Source organism: Chrysochloris asiatica, unplaced genomic scaffold (genome assembly GCF_000296735.1).
Source record: "Chrysochloris asiatica unplaced genomic scaffold, ChrAsi1.0 scaffold00007, whole genome shotgun sequence".
In the NCBI taxonomy this organism is placed as follows: Eukaryota; Metazoa; Chordata; class Mammalia; order Afrosoricida; family Chrysochloridae; genus Chrysochloris; species Chrysochloris asiatica.
In genome coordinates, this window is record NW_006408525.1 from 35,992,874 (window position 1) to 36,016,043 (window position 23,170).

The window sequence follows — 23,170 nt, forward strand, 5'->3', positions numbered from 1 at the left end:
ATCTTTCTCCCGCGGAGCGGCTGGTAGTTTCGAACCGCTGACCTTAAGGTTCGCAGCCCGATTCGTAACCACTACGCTACCAGAGCTCCTTAGCACTTACTAATCTTACAGGTCACCCCACCTCCCTTCTATTTTCACTCAAAGAGGGGAAGGTCTGGGCTCAAAGTCACAGACAAGAATATAAGTGTCTCACTAGGAATGAATCAAACCGTTTTCAATCTATGGTGGTGAGGTAAACTTATTTGGAAAAATGAAACTCAGGTTGAAACCAGTGAATTACTGTCAAGGACAGTTAGAAAAACGCTGGTTGACGAGGAATACAGATATGGTGCGTCTCAGGAACTGGCATTTGTGAACCATTCATTAAACTAGCTGGGAGTCCGTAAATAAGCACACACTCTAAGTCCAAACCCCAGAAGTGTTTCCAAAGTTGGGCTGGCTGATTCCCTTTTTAACTCCGTGTGTGAGTGGCTACCAACCTGTAAGGAGCGCAGCACCCTCTTGAGCCCCTCATAATCCTTCTCCGTCAGCGGGGTGAGCACTGTCATGGCATCTTCTGTTGACTGGCACTGCGGACAGACATACTCATCAATGAGCTCTGCCTCACTCTGCAAGATGCCGACGCAGCGCCCGTGGTACCAGTTCTGACACCGATCACAGCCAATATAAAACCTGCAAGGTCCGAAATGGATATGAGTTCAAAACAGATGGGATGTCATTGCTTATTATTTACTTTCGAAAGGAATAAGACATGCACCTGAAAATGTGCTTAAATAAAAAAAAAATTAAATTAAATTAAATAAAACTCCTACGGTATAAAATGGATTTAGTGCTATGATTGCTTTAATATGCTTGAAGACTGACATTCCAACGTGCTAATTTAGTATTTCTGATGTTACCAACAAGCAGCAAATGTTTATAAGGATACTATAATATTGGAAACCAATTTGAAGGAAAATGTAACATACTTAATTGATTTTAAAGCTCTAAACAAAAGAAAGTCAAAAGTCTCTCAACTGGTACCATATCAAATAGGAAGCTGATATTGGCAACCCAACTGGGAGCTCAAAATCCAATAAGCTAGTAACAATCTCAGAGCTTGAAACCCAAATTAGCATTTTACTAACCTATAATAAAACACCATTTCAAACACTGATAAAGTCCAAACAAATCAGACTATTTTAAATCTCATTAATTTCTATGTTACATATTACAGCATCAAATCTACCATTAAACCATATTTTCCCCAGTGCATCTCAAACATTCACTAGGAAGCAACATAAACTTTGAAGGGGAGGTAAAGAGGGTAAAAGAGAAACAAAACAAACCAAAAAAACAAAACAAACCAAAAAAACAAACAAACAAAAAAAAACTGGGAAGGAATTTGTAATGTAAGTGTATAATATATGCAGAAAAAAAACCTTGCTTTTTCATTTAAAATAAATAACCAGTCAGAGCAATTTGGCTTCCTAAATGATTAAATATGATGCTCTTATCAGAACTCACTGTGACTCATCATAAGGTGTTCTGCAGATACAGTACAATTCCTCACTGCTGCCCTCTTGTGCCCGTTTACAATCATTACAGATGTACACATCCATTTTCTTAGCCTCCTTTTCTGTGATGCCAACACATTCTCCATGATACCAGTTAGTACAAAGATCACAGCCAATATAGAACCTAAAAGTATTCACAATGAAAATGACAATGTAGTTGTCATTTTGAGCTGCATGGTACATCGATCTGTCTTCCCTGCCCTGAATCACTTTCTACAGGTTGACTTTCTGCAGTAAGCCAGCTAACATCCCGAGTCCAACCATTCTAGCCCTGGCAAGCTATGGCATCTGAAACTGTATTGAGTGTGGACACACAGAGTCACTTACAGAAGTGTCAACAAATACACTGTTTAGTGAAATGTGGGTCTTTATAAACATACTGGAATTTGAAAAAAAAAGTAACAAAACAACACACAGATGATAATGTCTCTCTCTTAATGAATGTGTGTAAAAACTGGAACAGGCACAAAAACCAAAGCCAAAGAATCAAAGACTTACATCTGTCAAACCTATGCCACAGAAGCCATTTCAAAGTCAGGGCTGTTGCTTAGATAGGTTTGAGAATGTATCTTACAATTTAAATTTGAAAACAAAGCAAAGCGCAAACACCAAGTAGAAGTTAACACTATACGGTACATGCAGGTCAGCCATGTGTAGAGGATAAATGGTCACAATGTGGTATGAAGAAAAAACTGAGAAAGGTACAGGTAGTAATTCAACTTCTTTAGTAAAATATTGCCTTCACCTCACCGATCCTGACAAAGGCTGGTGGTCTGTCAGTTACTATCACGTGTGTGAATATGTGGAGAGTTGTGGCCTGGGTCTTTCAGCACTAGAGATACACACAGTGCAGAGACTGTAAGGACAGTTATCCTAAGCAGTGAGAGGCTTAAACACTGTTTGGCACGGTGGGACTATACGTAAGTGGAATTGTGTGTGGCTAATGGCACTCCAAGATCATTAACGCCTAACACTGAAGCTGTGGATCTAAAGTACTGACAGGCTGCGGAAGGCCCCAGGGAAGCAGGCTGGCCTTGCAGATATCATTACCATTCTCATTCCACCATGGTTTTTCTAGGTAAATTCACCTGGAGGAATGGAAGCAGTCTTTAAGCTTCAAACGAACCTGCTTCATGACCAGGAAGAAGTACTGTGTGACCATGAGGCTGACCCTATCGTCACTTAGCTCCTGTTAATTCTAAAGTGGGATTCTCACATGTTGTTCACTGCCATGGGTTGCTTTGTACACTGCCTGCACAGGGCTATGTTCTAGAAGGAAGCTCAGGACTTGAATTTCCATTTTTTTGTCACTCTGTCACTAGAATTTCCCAACTAGCCTCAGGTTAATCTTGATTCTGTAAGATTACAAGATAGTCCTAAAAAAACACTAACTCATCCCAACTAGAACACAGAGTGAATGAATCTGGAATACGGAAATGTTAATAATGACAGACTGAAAAATATGAACTATCCACAAAATAATGAGGAGATCTTAATAGAATGAGCACATGTACGCATGTACCTCATTTTAGGCAACTCTGGTGTTCATAAACTTGTGTGTGCAATGGATTTCTGTGATTCAAATATTTTGAATAGGTCAAAATAAGTCTTGCTATTTAAAAGCAATTTCATAAGCAAATCTTTTTGTAAAGCAAGTCAACTATGTTCTGTAAAGCGTTTAGTGAATTTTGCTTAAAGTGAGGCACACTTATATTAGGCTAAGGGGGGAAAAAATCAGTTCATAGGGATCTACTTTTCACATACTGCATAAGTCCCAACAAGGTAAGACAATAAAAAGTGAAGATGCCCACACTGATCTGAACTGAGTGTTGAACACATAGTGAAATCGACCAACACAGAGTATTGATTTGCAAACAGATTAAAATTTAGACAGCACCACCAAAGCAGCTTTAATGTTGCAACTTAAACATCGTTCAAGAGATCACCATTCATTGTATGACAAAGGCGCCCACCTACAACAGACAGTCAGTATTTCTAAATGGTTATATATTTTAGCACGGTCAAATACACTTTTTGATACTGTAAAAAAAATCAGGATTAATTTTGGTTTTAAAAATGCTGATGGAACATTTGAATTCTTAAGATGGAAGCTAAGAATTTAGTTGAATGATTGTCATGACAAATACAAATGAAGCTGCATTTATGGATTTGTGTCTCTAAAGCATTGTTTAGACCACCAAATACAAAGCACAACTGTCAAAAACAGCTTCCAGCTGTGATGCTGATTGCATTTTTGAGTGTGAAATTGGAGGGATGGTGAAAGGATGGCTTTTTATATTTTTCTGACTTTGGCCCCTAATGAGAAAGTGAGGACTTGGACAAAAATAATATGAAGTCGCAGTATTCCAATGCAAAAATCCCCAAATGGCTTAAATAAAATAGCAGAGAAACCAAAGCATGGAAAGGTGAAATCTCTTGCACCATTCATCTTCAGAAGGCTCTCGGAGTCAGTGCAACCACAAGGGACCAGACCCTAGCTCTCAGTTTGGGCAACAATATAGTCTCTCGCCTCCCTCTCCAAACAGCAGTACTGGCTGACTTGGAGTTGATCCGGAGAGATGAAGGAGATAGCAAAGGAGCAACAGAAAGCTTGTTTTTGACAGAAAAGAATATGGTGACAGACCAACAAGAATCATGATGTTTCTTGGTGAAATGACACAGTTTACTTTCCTAATGTTAAGATAAAGAATATCAGATAAAATTGTAGATGAAGCATCATTACCCTCACTTTTGACTACTTTCTTTTATATTGCTACTAGCTACTCATTTTCTTCAAAACCATCAATTAAACAGCTAAGCTGGTAAGGGAACGAGAGCTCCAGAAGGTACTCACTTAGATTCATCATAAGGCGTTTTGCAGATACAGTAAAGCTTTGTGTCCTTCTTAGTTTCCTTTGAGGTAGTAGAGATCATTTTCTTCTTCTTGGACTTGCAGCTGGAGTCTTTTTCCTCTTCCCTCTTCCTCTTCTGGGAGGCCACAGGAAGCATGGGCGTGGGCAGGAGGCTTGCGTGCTGCGGCGTGGGCGGAGGTGAAGGTGGAGGGGCTGGCGGAGCTGCAGCTACTGCTGGGGCCTGCACCAGCTCTTTTTCTTTCTTAAGTTTGAGGTCTTTCTTTAGCTCTTCCTGTGGTCAATTAAACACAAGACTGTCATTAGAATTGCATAAATGCACGATCTGACCAGAGCACATTCCATCACCTCCTTTGTCAGTGTGTCTTCAGCTTAACAAGGCTTTTCTTATGGTTGGAAATAGAAAGACTGGCTCTCCCTGGTTGCCCCTCGCCACACTACACCCTGGTTATTTCAGCAGCTGGCTAGGGTGTGATTTCATGCGTTCTCATTCATGGGCTGCTATATGCATTATGTGTCCTTAGAGTGAGAAGGAAGATGACACTCAATTATGGTCTAAAGCAGCCCAAGGTGAATGGGACACAATCAGCCTTGCTTATCACACTGGCATGTCTAGAATTTAGGATGGCAGAGTGGAGTAGCGCAAAACACTATTTCTTATCACACATTTCACCACAAGTGAAAAGCACTACACTTTTCATGTAGACATTCTTCTGCTACTCAGTGGAAATGAGGATTAAAGCAAATTCTATGTTCCCAGGGGAAAACCAACCAACCATACTGATTGGCATCCAGGAAGAAGAACTTGGGGTAAATATATCACAGCCATGACTAAGAATATTTCTTATATATGCTGAGGCAGTTATAGGTGTAAAGTGGCTGTTTTAACTGATAGTTTAAACAAGATTCTAAAGTAGGGGCTTCATGGAAATGTCGATAAGGAGAAAATACCAAACAATCGCAAGGATCGGTTGCATTGCCACCTGAAGAATGAGAAATTTTCTCCATGTCCTTTTACACCTCTGTGCAGGCCTCTGCCTGAGTCCACCCCCGGCCCATCTCCATGCTATATTTACTGTTAACAATCATTACATTAGTATCTTCCTAGCGTTTAAATATTAGAAATATTCTAACAAACCGACCTGAAGAACCCTGGTGAACAAGCCTACCTTCTTTAGCTAAAGTTTATATTCTAGGGAGAAGACAGCAGTGTAATCAATCATTCAATAGGGCAGCTCAATTTAAAAAGTTTAATTTTCTTTAACTATGGAAGAAACACAGAAAAAAGCAAAATTTCCTGTTTGCTAATCTATACGATGCATTTATAACCAAAGAGACCCAACCCACAGCCACTAAGTTGATTCGGACTCAGAATGACCCTAGAACAGAGGAGAACTGCTCTGCTCCATTGTTGGTGTTGTTGTTAAGGGCAGCTGAGTTTGTACTGAATCATGGTAATCCTGTATAGAGTCCCAAAGATGGGTTTGAACCAAAGACCTTGAGGTTCACCTGACCTTGCAGTCCCCAGTGATTTATCCTAATGTACCGCACCAGAACGGTTCCAAAGGGTATCTGATTTTTAAGTCTTTACAGAAGCAGACTGCCTCATCTGTCCCATGGAGCAGCTGGTGCATTTGCAATTAGTAGTCCAGTGCTTAAGCTGCAGAGCCATCATATATCCTCCTTGTATTTATAACAAAAAGTACAAAAACCAGCTGCTGTTGAGGCAATTCCGTCTTGTGGGGAAGCTATGTGTGTCAGAGTCTCGCTGAGTTTCAGAGTCTGATGGCAGACCTTTCTCTGGAAGTATCTCCAGGTGGACTCCAATGACTAACCTTTGGGTGAGTAGCTGCACTACCTAAGACTGTTTATCACATAATAAGATGGGTTTTAGAAAAATCAAGATGGTGCAATTAGTATATCTCCCCACCTGCAGTCAACTACATACTGTTGTTGTTTGTTATTAAGTGCCGTCGAGTCGGTTCCGACCCATAGCGACCCTGTACAGGGTTTCCGAGGGTGTAAATCCTTACAGGAGTAGAAAGCCTCATCTTTCTCCCGCGGAGCGGCTGGTAGTTTCGAACCGCTGGCCTTAAGGTTCGCAGCCCGATTCGTAACCACTATGCTACCAGAGCTCTACATACTAAAGATACATACTAAAGATAGTAAAATAAAGAAAAGCAGTAAGACCCAGTCAAGCCTGAGCAGGATGTAGTATCTCCATGGAATAAGCACATAAGACTGAATAGGCCCAAAGCTGCAGGCCTACTGGCTTCCAGATTCAGATTGGGAAGTGAAGCCAAACAATGGCGGCTCCAGTAGGGTCAAGGTGACTACCAAGGGTCTGACGAGGAGGCCCCAGGAGCTGGCTCACTGCCGGGTGAGCTACACTGGGCTGCAAGAGAGCATGCAAAATGGAAATCCCTCTCCTGCAAACTGAGCTACCAAATCCCAAATTCCATTCAGCGGGAAAAGATGAAGCTTTCTGCTTCCATAAAGATTCACAGCCTCAGAAACCCTATACCGGCTGGCTGTGAGTCAGAACTGACTCCACAGCACACCATCGCCACCACCAATCTTTGGTGAGCTTATTGGTGACTGTCATTTTTAAACTTAAAAATTGCTTTTTTATGTCACTTACACATTTTTCGACTAGAGTATTTCTTATTGATATAAAATCTCATTGAATTCCGGAGTATTAATCCTGTCACGGAGTCCTGGTGTGGTGCTGTAGGATAAGTACTGGACTGTTTATTTACCACAACGTCTGTGGTTCAAACTCAGCAGTGGATTCTTGGAAACCTTATACAGGGTCGTGGCTATGAGCTCAAATGACTTGAGAGCACGTAACAACTCTTCCGTAAACACGAACACATTTTTCTTGCTTGTATGGTTTTCAGTGTTGTTTGTGGTATTTTTCCTATACAATTTTTTCCTCATCAAGTGATTTTCCTCTCTACTCTAAGACATCACACAAATCACAATCATGTTTTCTTCTAAAATTTTGATCCATATGAAACTTTATCTAAATTTAAGGTTGTTGTTGTTGTTAAGTGCCGTGGAGTCGGTTCCGACCCATAGCGACCCTGTACAGGGTTTCCGAGGGTGTAAATCTTTACGGGAGTAGAAAGCCTCATCTTTCTCCCGCGGAGCGGCTGGTAGTTTCGAACTGCTGACCTTAAGGTTCGCAGCCCGATTCGTAACCACTACGCTACCAGAGCTAGTATTTTGTATATTCCTGTTGCTTCTGTGAATTGGCTCTCTTGTTCATTACACTTCCAAACTGGTGTAATGTCAGTATCTAGCTTACAATTAACTACCTTACAGAATTCCTTACATTAAAATAATTTTTCTCCTGGCACGGCAATATAATAATCACATTAAAGATAAAAAGTCGGTTCTCTTTTCTAGAATTTTTAGCTCTTAAGTTATTTTTCGTGGTTTAATGGATTGCCTAGCACTTTCAGAGATCCTACATCAGAACGGGGATGGATGGCATTGTGGTTTTCTTTCTGACTTTAATGGAAGAAAGATCTCTACTGTATAATGTTGGTTGTTGGTCTGATCTAAAAACCTGCCCCCCAAAACACCTTTTTTTTTTTAAAAAAAAATTGTGAATTGAGTGATGGTTTATAGAGCAGAGCCACCAAGTTTTACCTTCTACAAACCATATACTTGGTTTCATCTCAATGACTGCAGTCCTCTCTCAAGTGTAACATCACTTTTCCTACTTCCTCCCCGTGATTCTTGTTTCCTTCCTTCTTTCCCAACTCTTTTGAATTTTGTCCTTAGGTAAATGCTGCCCTTTAGATCTTGAATGGTTGACCATTTTACACATTTTACCATGTGCAGACCTCACTAACTAGTGTGTTGTCCTTACTGTGTGTCTACCTTGGCTGAAAATGGAGCCAAGATCATTCCAGACTTGAAAGATCCAACAGTCATAATCTCAGGTCCCTCCAGTCTCTTTATGACCAGTATGTCTGTTTTTTTTCTAAACATATCTTACCTTCTTAACATTTACAAGGCATTTTAAAGAATGTTGTATTATATAATGTCTCTTTTAAACAATGCTGTTTAATTATGTATGAACTGATCTTTCGCTCTCATATTTTTTCAATCAATTCCTCAAGCAGCAGCAGATTAGAAGTGCCTTCAGAATCAGCTACAAGGAAGGAAATTTGTCTTATCACTTAACGGGCAAATTTTATTTTTCATTCTTTTCAACATTATTCTATAGTTTCTCTGCCTACTTTTTTCATGGAATGTGACTTCTGATGGCTTTTGTTAAGAATATGCCAAGGACTCTCTGAATGACAACTATTCCCAAAAGAGTTCTACAAGTGTCTTAACCAGCAGACTCCTGCTCTAGTGGCTAGTCTGGAGAATGCTATACAGATTTACATAGAAAATCTATGCCTTGCTTCATGACCCATTCCCACGACTTCTTACTCTCGGCACACAAACTCAAACTCTAGATAGAAGACTACAATTTCTAGCCCTATTCAAAAGGCTTCACTTTAAAACACACATACAATAGCAATGGGAAAAGAGTAGGTCAGTCACATGAGACACATAAAGATCCAGAATGTAAAAATAGCAAGAAACGGAATTTCAATTCATATGCATTTTCAGTTGCATATGAAAATTTAAGCCAAACTAAAAACTCAAGGGAAATGAGAAAAACGAGTTTCCATACCGGACCTGAAAGGCCTTCTTACCTGGACTTCAATCTGGAGGTCTTTGTCCAGGAGGGCTCTCTTTTTCAGTATCTCGGCTTTGAGCTGCTCTTTGTGTTTGAAGAGCAGCGCCGAGAGCTTGGTCGCATTCTGCTTGCTCCGTTTTTGTTCCACACTCTCTTCACGCTTCCGTTTTTTCGCTGCCTGCTTTTCTTCTTTATCTATCTTATCCAAAATATACTTCATCACTTGGTTACAGACAATCATTCTAGAGAAAAAGACACAATCTATGTAACGCTGGACACTTCATTCTGAAAGACTGAAGACAAAAATTTTTGTTTTTTACACCTGATATGAACTTTCTATGATGAGAGCTTCCCGAGAGTGTCAAAATTACTATCAAATGTTCTGATCTAATGAGCTTCAGTCAAGTTAAAAAACGTACAGTCAGACCTTTGGTGTGTGCACACTACAGAGGAGAAGAGGCTGGTAAGATAAAGCGTGTTAATGAGTTGTAGCCATCTCCCCTACCTTTGATTCTCTTCTCTTTCAGCTGGAGTCATGGTCTTTTTCTGTTTTAAATGTTCTATTACAGCATTATGTTTCATCACCACCTTCAGGACAGAACAAAATCCAAAAGTGCATATTTTATAGTGATTACAAATTGGTACACAGGTTAACAGCATAAACCTCAGCACATGTAAGTGTTTCCTAGAGACTGTAAGAACGCTACCTCACAAAACAAAACCAGCAGCCATCATGTGGCCTGGGTTCTTGTGCTAAACTAATCAATTGGCATTACCTCAGTTACTCCTCAAAGCAACATTAAAGGAGAGTATAAACTTATGAGATTGGTGTTGTTGTCAAGTGCCGTCGAGTCGGTTCCGACCCATAGCGACCCTGTATAAGGCTTCCGAGGAGCGACTGACTGGTGAGCTTGAACTGCTGACCTTACAGTTCAAAGCGGCTTTGCAGTCTGGCGCATTAACCCACAGTGCCACATCAGGACTCCATAAACTTACGAGATACTGATATATAAATAAATTAACTGACTATTTTGACATTAAATAATGAGAAATATAGCTAAGATTTTAATATGGCTATCAGCTTCCAAAAGCCATGCTTTTAATATTACACTATTTTCCCAGGTCTTAATTTCAAAGACTATATTCTTATACAAAGATCAGTAAGGACAGACAGATAACTGTAATAAGTCTCAATTTACAGCCAGGCTTTACTTATAAGAAAAAAGTTCAGACTATATAGTACTAAAAGCTGAGTGATAATGCATTTGAACATTGTATAACGTTAATATTGTAAGAACACTCCCTTAACAACTTAAAAATTTCTTTGCCATTTAAAAAGTGCTTCTATATATATTGTTAAGCATTGGGCTGTTAACTGCAAGGTTGATGGTTCAAACCTGCCAGCTGCTATGCCACAGAGATAAGAGGCTGTCTGCTTCCATTAAATATAGTCTCAGAAAGCCTAAGGAGCAGTTGGACTTTCCTGCCAGGTCACTATGACTTAGAACAGATTCAGTGGCAGTGGGTCTCAACTACATAGCGTTGTTGTTAAATGCCATCGAGTGGGTTCTGACTCATAGCAACACTGTATGGGGTTTCTCAGAAGTGCTTGGTGGGACTGCATTGCTAACTTGTGTTTAGCAGTTCAGTGCTTATCTTACAGTGCCACATCAGGATTTTCTGAGCTACATATTGTTGTGTGCAGCCGAGTCGTTACTGACTCATAGCAATCCTGTATAGGGTTTCCATGGAGCGGCTGGTAAGCTTGAACCGCTGACCTTGTGGTCCAAGCAACACTGAAGTCCGTGCATTAACCCACAGCACCACACCAGGACTCCTGAGCTACATATATGATCTTATTTAATCAATGCAACAATCCTGGGTAGCTAGTAAGACAGATTTCAACTCATGGGTGACCAGTGAGTTTCACATAGCTGTGAATGGCAGGCCCAGGAAACGGAATGTAGTTTCTAATTTGGTTAACACCTGTACTCTTTCTATTAATACATACAGGTTCCCACTCTTCAGGGCCATGGTTCAGGTACGTTTTGGCACCAGCCAGATTCACAGTACTTCATTCTGCAAAACCTTTTATTCTGATTTCAGCAATCCTCCAAGGATCCATACACTGAAGCTAAATTCCATTCAAATATAAAACCAAGGGAGAAGAGCCAATGCTAGATCCCAGCCTTCATGAAAAGGTCATGACTAGTCCGTGAAGGAAGGAAGGCCAAGAGAGCAGGTGAACCCGATGAGACACACAAAGGCCCACAATTCACAAACAGGAAGAAATGCAACCGCAGTTTAGACACCTTTTTAAACTTTTGTTGCTGTCACTAGCTGCCATTAAGCCAGCCTCTGACATACAGGTGGCCCCACGCACGGCAGCATCAAACCTTCTGAACATTGTTGTTGTTAAGGGCCTTCAAATCCATTCCAACTCATAGCAACCCTGTACAGGGTTTCCAAGGAACGGCTGGTGAGTTTGAACTGCCAACCTTGTGGTTCTAACTGACCTTGCGGTCTAGTGCTTATCCTACAGCACCACTAGAGAGCCATATTTCATTTCATATCCTTATGGGGGAATTTGTTATAACATAGTTTTGTAGTGTCTGAACCAGCATTGTCCAGAACTTTCTGTGATGATGGAAAGGTTCTAGATCTGCACTGTTAAATGTAACTGGTGACCACAGCCACATGCAGTCACTGAGCACTTGGAATGTGGCCACTGAAAGGGAAGAATAGAACTTTCTATCTATTTAATTTCAACTGATGTAAAAATAGTTACAGGGAGCTAGTAAGGACTGTACTGCACAGTGTAAGCCTGGAAGCATTTTCAGCTCTTTAGTCCCTAACTTTAACTGTGGGATGACCTAAAACTCTAAGTATTAAAGTAAGCAAAATATTAACTGAGAATCCAATTCTATCATATAAGTAACCTCGGATTTTATCCTGTGTCTGTTAAAGATTATATACACTCTTCCTATATTCGCTTGCCCATATTCTGGTTCTTTTTCATGTTGACTTCTTACTGAAATTCTCTTCCCTACTCTTAATAGCAACATTGTCTCCTGAAAGATTTGATCCACCGTCCAACTCCTAACTAGTCCTGAGTGGTACAGTGGGGGACGCAACAATGTCTTCTACAGTAATGTTGTAGTCAGTTACACATGGAACCTTCTAGAGTAGAACAATTCTAACTCACTTAAGTTGCCTTACGTCACCGAGATGTCACACTGCAGATGCTGCTTTCTGATTAACCTATGGGATACAGTCACTTCTCACCTATTGACTATCTCGTCATTTGACATTTTGTTTATAATAGAAGAAAACTATTATCCAACTATTTTGTGCATTAACAACATGCGCCTGCCAGTAACGAATGTTGTGGGGCTAGGGAAAATACCACCAGCTGTGATGGCTTAGATCAGGGTGTGGCAGCCCTGCCAAGGCAATCGAAGTTCAGTCAGCACATTAGGGTTGAGATAATTAACTGCTTGACAAAATACAGCCGGCAACTTTTTAAGTTGATAATTTTGTATGGCCCGCGAATGATGTTATAAATATCCCAAACAGCCCTTGGCATAAAAAGGTTCCCCACCCATGGTTTAGGTTATATGCCAAGCTGGCTGGTTCATGATTCTCAGTGGTTGGGCAGTTATGCAATGACACAGTCATCTTCCATTTTTGCATGATGCCGATTTTCACATAATGACCAGGTCTTTGGAACCTTACCATGTCGGTAAGTGAGGAGTAGGTATAATAGCAGTTAACACGGTTTTTAAAACAAGTCTATGGCTAGAAGTGTTTGTTCTAAAGTTGAAGCATTATTGAGTTTTGTCTCCTTTAGGAAACCTAACAAAACCAAACACTGAGTCTAATGCACAGCACAATAATTCAAGCTACTGAACATGCTGCTTTTACTTAGTAACTTTACCTGTTTCTGAATGATTTCACTTTGATTAGAAGCTTGGAGGGTGTGTTCACGCTTAATTTCTATCTGTTGCTGTTTCTTCTTTTGCTGCTGATCCCTGAGTTGCTGAACCCTCTGCAACTGCTCTTGCACACTGGCTGCCTGCACTGTAACCACATTCTGAATCTGGTGAGTCTGCACAGGCCTGTTTTGCTGAATTTGAATAGGTAACTGGAGTTTGATTTGCTGGGGCACACCACCTTGCGGAGCCTGTATCTGAGCCACAACTTGTGATGGGATCTGAGAGAGAACCTGGACTTGTTGTTGTAGCTGAGGCACCGTAATGACTTGGGGCTGTGGCTGCTGTATTTGTAGCTGTGGACGGGATGGGGATGAAACAGTAACTTGGTTTAACGTTTGTCCTGATGAAAGAGTTTGAGTTGAAGACTGTACCTGGGGTTGTGGCTGTGGTTGGCCTTGGGAAGGTATCTGAAGAGGAGCATGTGGTTGAATTGGAATCGGCTGTGAGGCTGTAGTCTGAACCTGGGATTGCTGTCCAGGAGACACTTGGGATGGAGTTGAAGGACGTATTCGAGTCTGTGGTGGACTTTGGACACGCACAGGAGACTGGCCTTGGACGTTACTTTGAGGCTGACACTGTTCTGAAACGTGGGGTTTAGATGACTGTGTTTGTATGGGTTGTGTTTCAGAAGGAACATGGGAGGAAACAGTTGTCTGGGTCTGAGCTTCAGGCTGAGTCTGAACTTCAGGCTGAGCAGGGGACGGAGGCTGGGTTGAGGGCTGGGGCTGAGCTGAAGGTTGAGCAGTCTGTGACGGGGCTTCCGGAGGACTGACAACGGATGACTGAGCAGGTGGCAGGGGTTGGGCTTGTTGTGTCTGTGTCTGGGGCGATAATTTACTCTGCCGTTGTTCACCTGTACCTGTGAAAAGCAAAGGTCAAACAATTCTGTTATTCACGAACATTTAGACAGGGCTGGAAGAATTGAAGGGAATCTTCTAAAGTTGGTCATTCTAAGTTTTAGTATAGAAGATTAATGCCTTTGAAATGCTTGGGTTGTTGTTCAGTAACGTAGACTAAGTTCCAAACCAAAGCGACCCTGCAAGGGAAAGCAAGGTGGGACCTCTGGCCCAGTATTAACACCAAATCTTATTTTCTTCCCCTGGTGTGGGCGATGTGGAGACTGACGACGACGTAGAGAGCAGGAGGTAAGCTAAGCGGTATGGACCTTTGGCTCTCAATCCCAGGTTGTGAGCTGGATACAACGTAGAGAGCAGGAGGTAAGCTAAGCGGTATGGACCTTTGGCTCTCAATCCCAGGTTGTGAGCTGGATACAAGCCACCCACTATGAGATCACTTCCAGGTCTCCATCAGTACTGCCAAGATTTGGCAGGGAGTGAGTGTTGGCTCAGTTGCTGTGGTATTCATTATCCTTCCATGCCCACTCCACCTCTCTAATCTCTCCCCCCCCCGTCCCCGCCCACCCCCCACACACATGGTGGTGGTGAAGAAGACACAAAAGCATCTGAGACGTTTTTATTAGCAAAGTATATTAGTTCCCTCTTTGTCTTCTCTGCTGACCCAACAGCTATGATGCTACTATTCAGTATTCAGGGGAAACGCAGAGTCCTACCTGCTGCTGTAGTGGAGACGGTGGTGGTGGTGGTGGTACTGGCTGCAGTGGCTGTTGTTGCCAAGGGGGTAAAGAGGAACCGCTGAACAGTCCCATTTGGCATTGCAGCTTGCATGAGCTGCTGCCCTGGGCCTGGAAGTACCGTCACCCCTTGAGGTATTAACTGCAGCTGCCCAGTGGTTTGGCCTTGGCCTTGAATGACTACTGTCAAACCTTGATTGCCACCCTGTGGGAAAAACACATCAAGTCAACAGTGTTCATTTATGTATTTTTTTATGACCAGTTTCCTTAGTCCAAAACTGCATTTGTGAGATTCATCTAGGTCATTCTGTATCACTGTGATTCACTCATTTTCAGTACTGAAGGAATGTAACTGATTGGAGTTTGGCTTATTCCCAGTTTTTGTCTCACGGACAATGTTGCCCAGGCTATACATGAACAGTCATGTGCACATATAAAGGGGCTTCAAAGAGTTTGTGAAAAAATTGCATCATCTTTGGTTGTTGCTGTGAGGTGTCATAGAGTTGGTACCAACTCATAGCGACCCTATGCACAATAAACAAAACACCGCTTAGTCCTGGAACAACATCCTAATCGTTGCTACGACTGAGCTCATCACTGTCGCGCCACTGTGCCAATCCATCTCTTTGCAGGGGAGTCTTCCTCTTTTTCCCCGAACCTCCACTTTACTAAACACGATATCCTTCTCTAGTGACTGGTCCCTCCTGATAATATGTCTGAAGTATGAGAACCGAAGTATGGCCACCCTACTTCCAAGGAGCATTCTGGCTGTACTTCTTCCAACACATACCTGTTTGTTCTTTTGGTAGTCCATGGTACTTTCAATATTCTCCTCCAACACCATGAACTCAAATGCATCAATTCTTCTATGGGCTTCCTTATTACACTGTCCAACTTTCACATGCACATGAGGTTATTAAAAATTATCTTTTAAATTCCATTTTCAACAAACTTTTTGAAGCCTCCCTCGTATTCTAGAGCCTACATGAACATGCACCGCCATATGTCGAGAAAGAGAATGTCTCAGTCCCATGCCATATACATTTTCAACTTTACTAGAGAATGCTTAGGGGTTTGCCAAAATGGTGGAATTAATATACAAAGCTAAGTCAAAAAGTACTGCTATAAAATGAGAAGCCTTTATTAAGTAAAAATAATAACATATGAAGCTACTATTTCTTGATATAGCCTCCATTTAAGTCTATATACACCTGAAGGCAATTATGTTCAGCTCTTCTAATCCTTCCCCTTAAGAATTCTTCACTCTTCTGTTCACACCACACGAAATAGCAGTTTTGGCATTCTTGAGGGACTTAAATCATGTCTCTTTCTTTTAAATGTTCTATGAGTTGGGGTAACAAAGAGAAGTTTCAAGGGGCAAGATATTCTTGTAGGACCTTGAAGAATGAGGTGAAAACAATTTCGTTGGCAAACTTTCCTGGCCTTTTCCTCACCAATGTTGTTTTCACTTTTCTTGAAATTTCTTCACAGCATGCCTCCTATTGCTGCCCTACGTCCCTCAAGAAGATCTATCAAGATTATCCCCTGAAGTCTTCCAAACAGTTGCCCTACCTTCTCAGCGGGCCTTTCTGCTTGGATTTAACCTTTTTTATTTCCCAGATAACTAATACAATTTAGCAGCTTTTGGTCTTTTGAATATTCCTCAGAAAGTCTTTCCTCGTTGTTGCTGTCAGGTGCCGTCGAGTCACTACGACTCGTAACTATCCTACGCACAACAGAACAAACACTGCCTAGGTCAGCACTATCCTCACAACTGTTGTTACACTGGAGAGTCCAGTGCTGCGGCCACTGTGGGGCCAATCATCTTATTGGGGGTCTTCTGCATTTTTGCTGATCCCCTCCACTTAACCAAGCATGATGTCTTTCTCATGGTCTAGTCACTCTACAACATCTGAAGCCTAAGAGATGAAGTCTTGTCATCCTGAAGCAAGAGTGACTGTACAAAGTTTAAGTCTATGGCACATTCTGACTGCATTTCTTCAAACACGGATTTGTTCTTCGGGCAGGCCATGGCACTTATTTAATATTATTCTCCAACAGCATAACTCACAGACATCAATTCTACATTTTCTTTATTCACTGTCCAGTTTTCACATGCATATGAGGCTATTTTCTTTTTAACACTTTAGGGAGGTCTTGTGCAGTAGATTTGCCAAATGCCATATGTTGTTAGGTTTCTTGACTGCTGCTTCCATGAGGGTTGATTGTGGATCCAAGCAAAACGAAGTCTTTGACAACTTTAATCTTTTCTCCATCTAAGTCTCCAAATAAATCATCATATTTATTGGTCGAGTTGTAAGGATTTTTGTTTTCTTTATGTTGAGGTACAATCTGTAATGAATTGATCTTAATCAGTTAAGTATTTTAAGTCCTCTTCTCTTACAGCAAGCAAGGTGGATTTATCTGCATATAGCAGGCTGTTAATAAGTCTTTTTCTAATCTTGATACCACAAGATTATGTAATCCAGCTTCTTGGATTATTTAGTCAGCAAACAAATTGATAAAAGTACAATGAAAGGATACAACCCTGGTACAAACCTTTCCTGATTTTAAACCACTCAGTATTCCCTTATTTTGTTCAAGTGATGGCCTTTGGTCTAGGAGCATAAGCAAGTGTCTGGAATAACCATTCTTCATAATGTTATCCATAATTTGCCAATGCCTTCAGTGCAGCTTGAACTTCTCCCTTCAGTACCATTGGTTCTTGATCATATGCTACCTCTTGAAATAGTTGAACACCAACCATTTCTTTTTGGTAAACTGACATTGTGTCAAGGTTCCATTTTCTTTTGATGCTTTCTGTATCATTCAATATTTCTGTATCATTTCTGTATCATTCAACATGCCAAATGTTAAGTGCTGTTGAGTCGGTTCTGACCCATAGCAACCTTGCATACAGTTCCCAAGGTGAGCTTGAACTGCTGACCTTGCGGTTCAAAGTGACTTTTTGCAGTCCAGCACATTAACCCACAGTGCCACCCCAGGACTCCTTGCAAGTCTATGTGGGATGATTGAAAACAACAACTTGAAAGATCAGACGGGTACCTTAGGGCAATTAATTTATGTTACTGGAGGAAAAATAACATAAAAAGGCTGCTATTTTGGAGTACATACAACTCCAAGAATGTAATCATTGCAGGGAAATGTACATGTAGAAACTGCTGGTGTTAGGTTTTGCTGTGGATTTTCTCAGTAACAACCAAATAAATAAAATTTAAAAACAAAACAAACACAAGGACAGAAATCTTGCGCTGTCAAGTTTGTTGGTTTCTTCTTTTTTCTACAAACATCTTGATTTGTTGTAATTATTTATATATTGTAATATAAACACTTGTTGATGTTGTTGTTTAGTGCAACAAGTTGATTCCGACTCATAGTGACCCTGTATAGGGTTTCCGAGGGGCGGCTGGTGAGCTTGAACTGCTGACCTTGTGGTTCAAAACGATCTTGCCGTTTATTTAGTGCATTTATCCACAGCGCCACACCAGGACTCCACATAAATCCTGTAAGTAGTATTGACACCATCACTCATTCTATTCTTTTTCTGCTGCCTTTAGATTAAATGCAGTTTCTTCTATTTTTAATGTAGTTGAATATATAGGAACCCTGGTAGCACAATGACTAAGCAGTCCCATGAGAGAAAAGACCTGGGGATCTGTAAAGATTTCAGTCTAAGAAATCCTCTGTCCTGTAGGGTCTCCAGGAGTCAAAACCCACTCAACAGAATACAACAACAGTTGAATTTCTACACTGCCATTGTGGTTAGTGTTTTTGTGTCTTGTTTAAGAAAGTCTCTCCTGTGTCAAGGTTATGAACACACTCTCCTCTTCTCCCAACACTCCTGCTCGGCCTTTCACAGGCAGTCACGTGTTCTCCTAGAGTAAGAGTATGAACAGAGTGAGGCAATGGTCCTGGTTCGGGTTTTCTAATGCCTAACAAAGGCTGCCCCTTCCTGCACGACTGACTGTCCCACTGCTTTGTCTGTACCTACTCGTATTAATCAGCGCAGTTTTAAGGTCTGATAGCAGGTTATCACCTTCATCTCATAGTTATTTAAATGTCCTTCATGCTTCCATATAAATTGGTAAATATGCCTGGCAAGTTCCACAAAAATCCCCTTTTCATGGACACTGTATTTTCATTGGATTTGCATCCATTGATCAAACATGGAAGAACAGATACCATCATGATAATATTGAGTCTTGTACGGAAATGGTTTAACATGCTCTAATTTTAGTTTTCCCCATGGAAAATGAAAACGTATTGGTGGTAAGAAGGCTACCATCTCTGTGCCACAGCTCGCTGCTCAGTTCCAGGCAACTGAGGCTTATCGTGCCCTCCCTGTAGGAAGGATTCCTGTTTAACCCCAGGAAGCAAACATTTCTTAAGATAAGTACATTTTTTTAACCTTATGAAAAAATGTCCTGATTTTGAAACTTACAACAAGAATCAACACAGTCCACTTCTAGAATGTCAACAAAGTCGCCATTACTTACGTGGCCCTGTGTTAACTGAGTGAGCTGAGCCATGGTGAGCTTCACCTGTCCCTGTTGGGGGCGTGGGGGCGGTAGGTTTGCAGTGGCTGTGCCTGAAGCGAGTCCTTTCTGCCCAGGGGTTGAGGAGACTGCACTCGAAGGAGAGACCGTGGAAGGCACAGGTGGCGCTCTGATGATCTGAGTCATCACTTGTTGAGGAGTACCTGGGCAAAGAGCAGAGTACTGTTAAGGTCTGTAAGCCTTAGTGTTTGGATTTCAAGTGGTTTAACGCTTCTTCTTTTCTATCTTTAGTAGATTTATGGGATGCCAACAGCCCAAGATGCATTCAACCATACACCCACACTGTCAATGTATCTGTTTTCAATCAACTCACCAACAACCATTATTCAGCTCTCTCTTTGTGAAGTACAGTGGAAAAAAACAAACAAACAAATAAACAAAAAACATTCTTACTGAGTCTAAAGCCAAAATGGTAACAGAAAACAAAAAGCACATAAAATATGCCATTGGTAAGACTACCTTTCCTTAGGAACAGAACATTAAAAATAAGATAATAATCTATCAATTAATGAATATAATTTTTTAATAAAGCAAACTGAATAAGAATGAGTCTGGGTCAAATGAATTTCTCCTATAGCTATTGTGATGAATACTTCAGGTGAGCTGTGAAGGTAAGGACCTCTAGACTCTCAATTTAGTGCCAAGAGCTCAAAGAATGCTTATGAAGTAATTGTCGAAGGAGTGTCTACTGGCTGCGCTCTTTAAAAACCCGAGTTTCTCATTTAACTCACTGAGGCTGGAAAACAAGCAGCTGGGAATCATTTCCCCTATGGAAATGTTACTGTTGTTGGTAGGTGTCACCCTCAAGATCACTGTTATGTCTGAGCCCACTGCTGCCACTGTGTCCATCCAGCTTGTTGGAGGTCATCCTCTTTTCTGATGACTTTTTACTTCACCAAGCTAGACTAGTTTGTTGGCAGGACATGCCCAAAGTATGTGAGATGAAGTCTCCCAACCTCACTTCTAAAAAACACGCTGGTTGTATTGTTTCTTCTTCTGGCAGTCCATGGTATTACGTATCCAATATTCTTCGCCAACACAATTCAAATGCATCAGTTCCTCTCCAATCTTCCTTATTCACTATCTAACTTTGCACATGCATATGAGGCGACGGAAAATACCATGGCTTGGCATAGGCACACCTTAGTCTTCAGTGACATCTTTACTCTTTAACATTTAAAGAGGTTTTGAACAGAAGATTTGCCCGCTGTAAGATGTCCTTTGATTTCTTTACTGCTGCTTCAATGAGCATTGCTTGTTGAATCCATGTTAGATGGAATCCTTAAGAGTGTCCATCTTTTCCCCATTTATCATGATGTTTCTTATTGGTCCAGTTGTGAGGATTTTTGTTTTCGTTACACTGAACTGTAATCTATATGGAAGACTGTATTCTTAGATCTTCATCAGAAGTGTTTCAGGTCCCCTTTGCATTCAGCAAGTAGGCTGATGTGACTTACATGTTGAGTCTTCCTCAAATCCTGATGCTGTGTTCTTTTTCATATAATCCAGCTTCTCGGATTACTGTTCAGAATACAGACTGAATTAAGTATGGCATACACCTTCCCTGATTTTAAACCAGGCAAGGTCTACTTGTTCTGTTGGAATAACTGCCTTTTGGTCTATGTACAGTTTCTGCATGTGCACAGTTAAGCATTACTAAGAAGAGCTACTCATCGTGGTCTGTTCAGTGCCGTCGAGTTAGTTCTGACTCAAAGTGACCCTGTATAGGGCTCCAAGGAGTGGCTGGTAAGCCTGAACTTGTGGTTCAAACCGACGTTGCAGCCCAAAGCATTAGGACTTTAGGAAGAGCTGCTATGTAGTAATTATTCAGTAGCTAAATTTACATTTACAATTTATTAATGCATTTATATTGACTTCCTTTTTTGGAAAAAAATTAGTGTTTCTTTTAAGTTGGATGGTCTTTCATATTATTGTACATGTTTAAACTGAGATAGATTTTGTTAGTAAGACTACTTTCCTTGTTTTATGACCAATCCTCAGAAATCAATTCCTACTCAGAATGACCCTCTAGGACAACATGACTCCTTTAATCATTGGCTTTTGCAAGTCTAATTCCTTTGGTATGATGCTTCAAATGCTGCTGGCTTTTATAACATGGTATACCCACTATCCTGGTGGCACTGTGGGTTAGGCACTAGGCTGCTAATTACAAGTTTGGTGGTTCAAACCCACTATGGGCTGTGCTTCAAAGGTGAAAGATGAGACTATCTGCTCCCTTAATGAGGTACTGTCTAAAAAACTCTATACAGGGTCACTATGAGTCAGAGACCAAACAATGCCAAGTGGGTTTGGTTTTTTATAACTGTCAGCACAGGGTTTCTACCATTTCTCTGTATTCTAAAATTTTGTTCTTCTGATCCATTTATTTTTCATGATAAATTCAAGGCAGCTTTGGGACCTCTGCATTACGTCCCTGTCACAGCAGTTTGAGAAACAGTGCATGAAAAAGGGTCACTTCAGGTGGTCAATGGATCATCCTGAACACAGACGGACAAAAGGTGCAATGAAAAGGCTGGAGGTCTGAGCCCAGCCAGAAGCATTTTGGAAGGAAGGTTTTGTGACCAACGCCGGAAAATCAGCCGTGGAAAACTGCGAAGTGCAGTTCTACTGTGAACCACAGGGGTTGCTGTGAGGAGGAATCAACTCGATGACAATGGTTTTTGGCCGATTAGATGGTGATCATTCAGATGACAGCCAATATGCATACATTAACTTACTCTGACACATGAAGGCATCCCCCAATGGGTTCGATCTCGAGTGTGCTTTAAAGTGCTAGCGCACATCAGCGTTTTCTAGTATGCAGAGTGCCAAACAGACTATTTAGATACAAAATGGCAATAATGGACGATTGAATACCTGGCTGTACCATCATAGGTGTTCGAATAATTGTCTTTCCCAGTGCTGGCTGTTGGAGGGGAGTTCGAATCACTGTCATACCAGGGCGGATCTGGGGTCCTGTGATTACCTATAAATGATACAAAGGACCATGGCTTAAAATGTTTTAATGCTGGATATTGATAAAAATTGTCTAGAGACATGACCAGTACTCTTGGACATAAGGTTTTAAGTGATATGAAACATCACAAAGAGGTGGAATTTGGAGAGGAGAGAATTTAATTCAGATTTTTTGCCACTAACACCTAGCACAGTCTACAGACTAAGGAAAGGGCCTGAACCCAGGGAGCCTCTGCTCGATCCCATCCAATTTGTGCTTCCTCTAAGCTTCAGCCCAGAGCTGGAACCCAGACAGTAGAAAAGGCAGATCAGAAACCCGATATTCTTTTAGAGTTATAAACGTGATGTGATATGGAGCCCATTTTTTTCCTGTATTATAATTAGGTTCAAACACTTATCAAGGCTGCAAAACTTGAGACCTTCATCCACAGTAAGAGAACAAGTGAAATGATGATCCTAATATACTCACACATCAGCTAGTTAATGAGCTAGTTGTAGGGGTGTGAGTTCCATTTTTCATTCTAGTTCTTAACTAGGCTGCATAGTATGCTTCTTGGGAAATCAAGTACAGGCCACTGTGTTACTGAAATAAACATTCTTTATAAAAAGCCTACGAGCAATTTTAATTACTTATAAACTGTACTAAGATGCTAGGAACAAAACATTAATATAAGAGGGCTTTAGAAAATGCATGGAAAAATGGAATGAAAAGATATGAAATTTCTCCACAAACTTTATGAAGCCCCCATGCATTCTTTTTTACTTATCATCATAAATACTACAAACAGATTGGTTTCAAATCAACATGCTATTACAGATTAAGGAACTAAAAAGCAAGGAGAAATTAGAAAGTACATTAATCCTGGAAGAGGCCCATTCTAAAGACTTTACCGGCTTGTC

At 41.0% G+C, this 23,170-nt stretch overlaps 1 protein-coding gene across 1 annotated transcript in view; it reads right to left on the reverse strand.

Annotated features, from left to right (window-relative positions):
* The window catches only part of BPTF (bromodomain PHD finger transcription factor), a 164,470-nt gene that overhangs the window by 9,968 nt on the left and 131,332 nt on the right, over positions 1 to 23,170 (reverse strand). Inside the window, exons 21-28 of the mRNA XM_006833731.1 lie at positions 22,172 to 22,280; positions 19,235 to 19,437; positions 14,697 to 14,922; positions 13,498 to 13,985; positions 9,637 to 9,719; positions 9,148 to 9,373; positions 4,411 to 4,700; positions 476 to 672 (exon numbers count right to left, since the gene is read on the reverse strand). Coding sequence (XP_006833794.1) covers positions 476 to 672; positions 4,411 to 4,700; positions 9,148 to 9,373; positions 9,637 to 9,719; positions 13,498 to 13,985; positions 14,697 to 14,922; positions 19,235 to 19,437; positions 22,172 to 22,280 — 1,822 coding nt within the window. The remainder of the gene's footprint in view (positions 1 to 475; positions 673 to 4,410; positions 4,701 to 9,147; positions 9,374 to 9,636; positions 9,720 to 13,497; positions 13,986 to 14,696; positions 14,923 to 19,234; positions 19,438 to 22,171; positions 22,281 to 23,170) is intronic.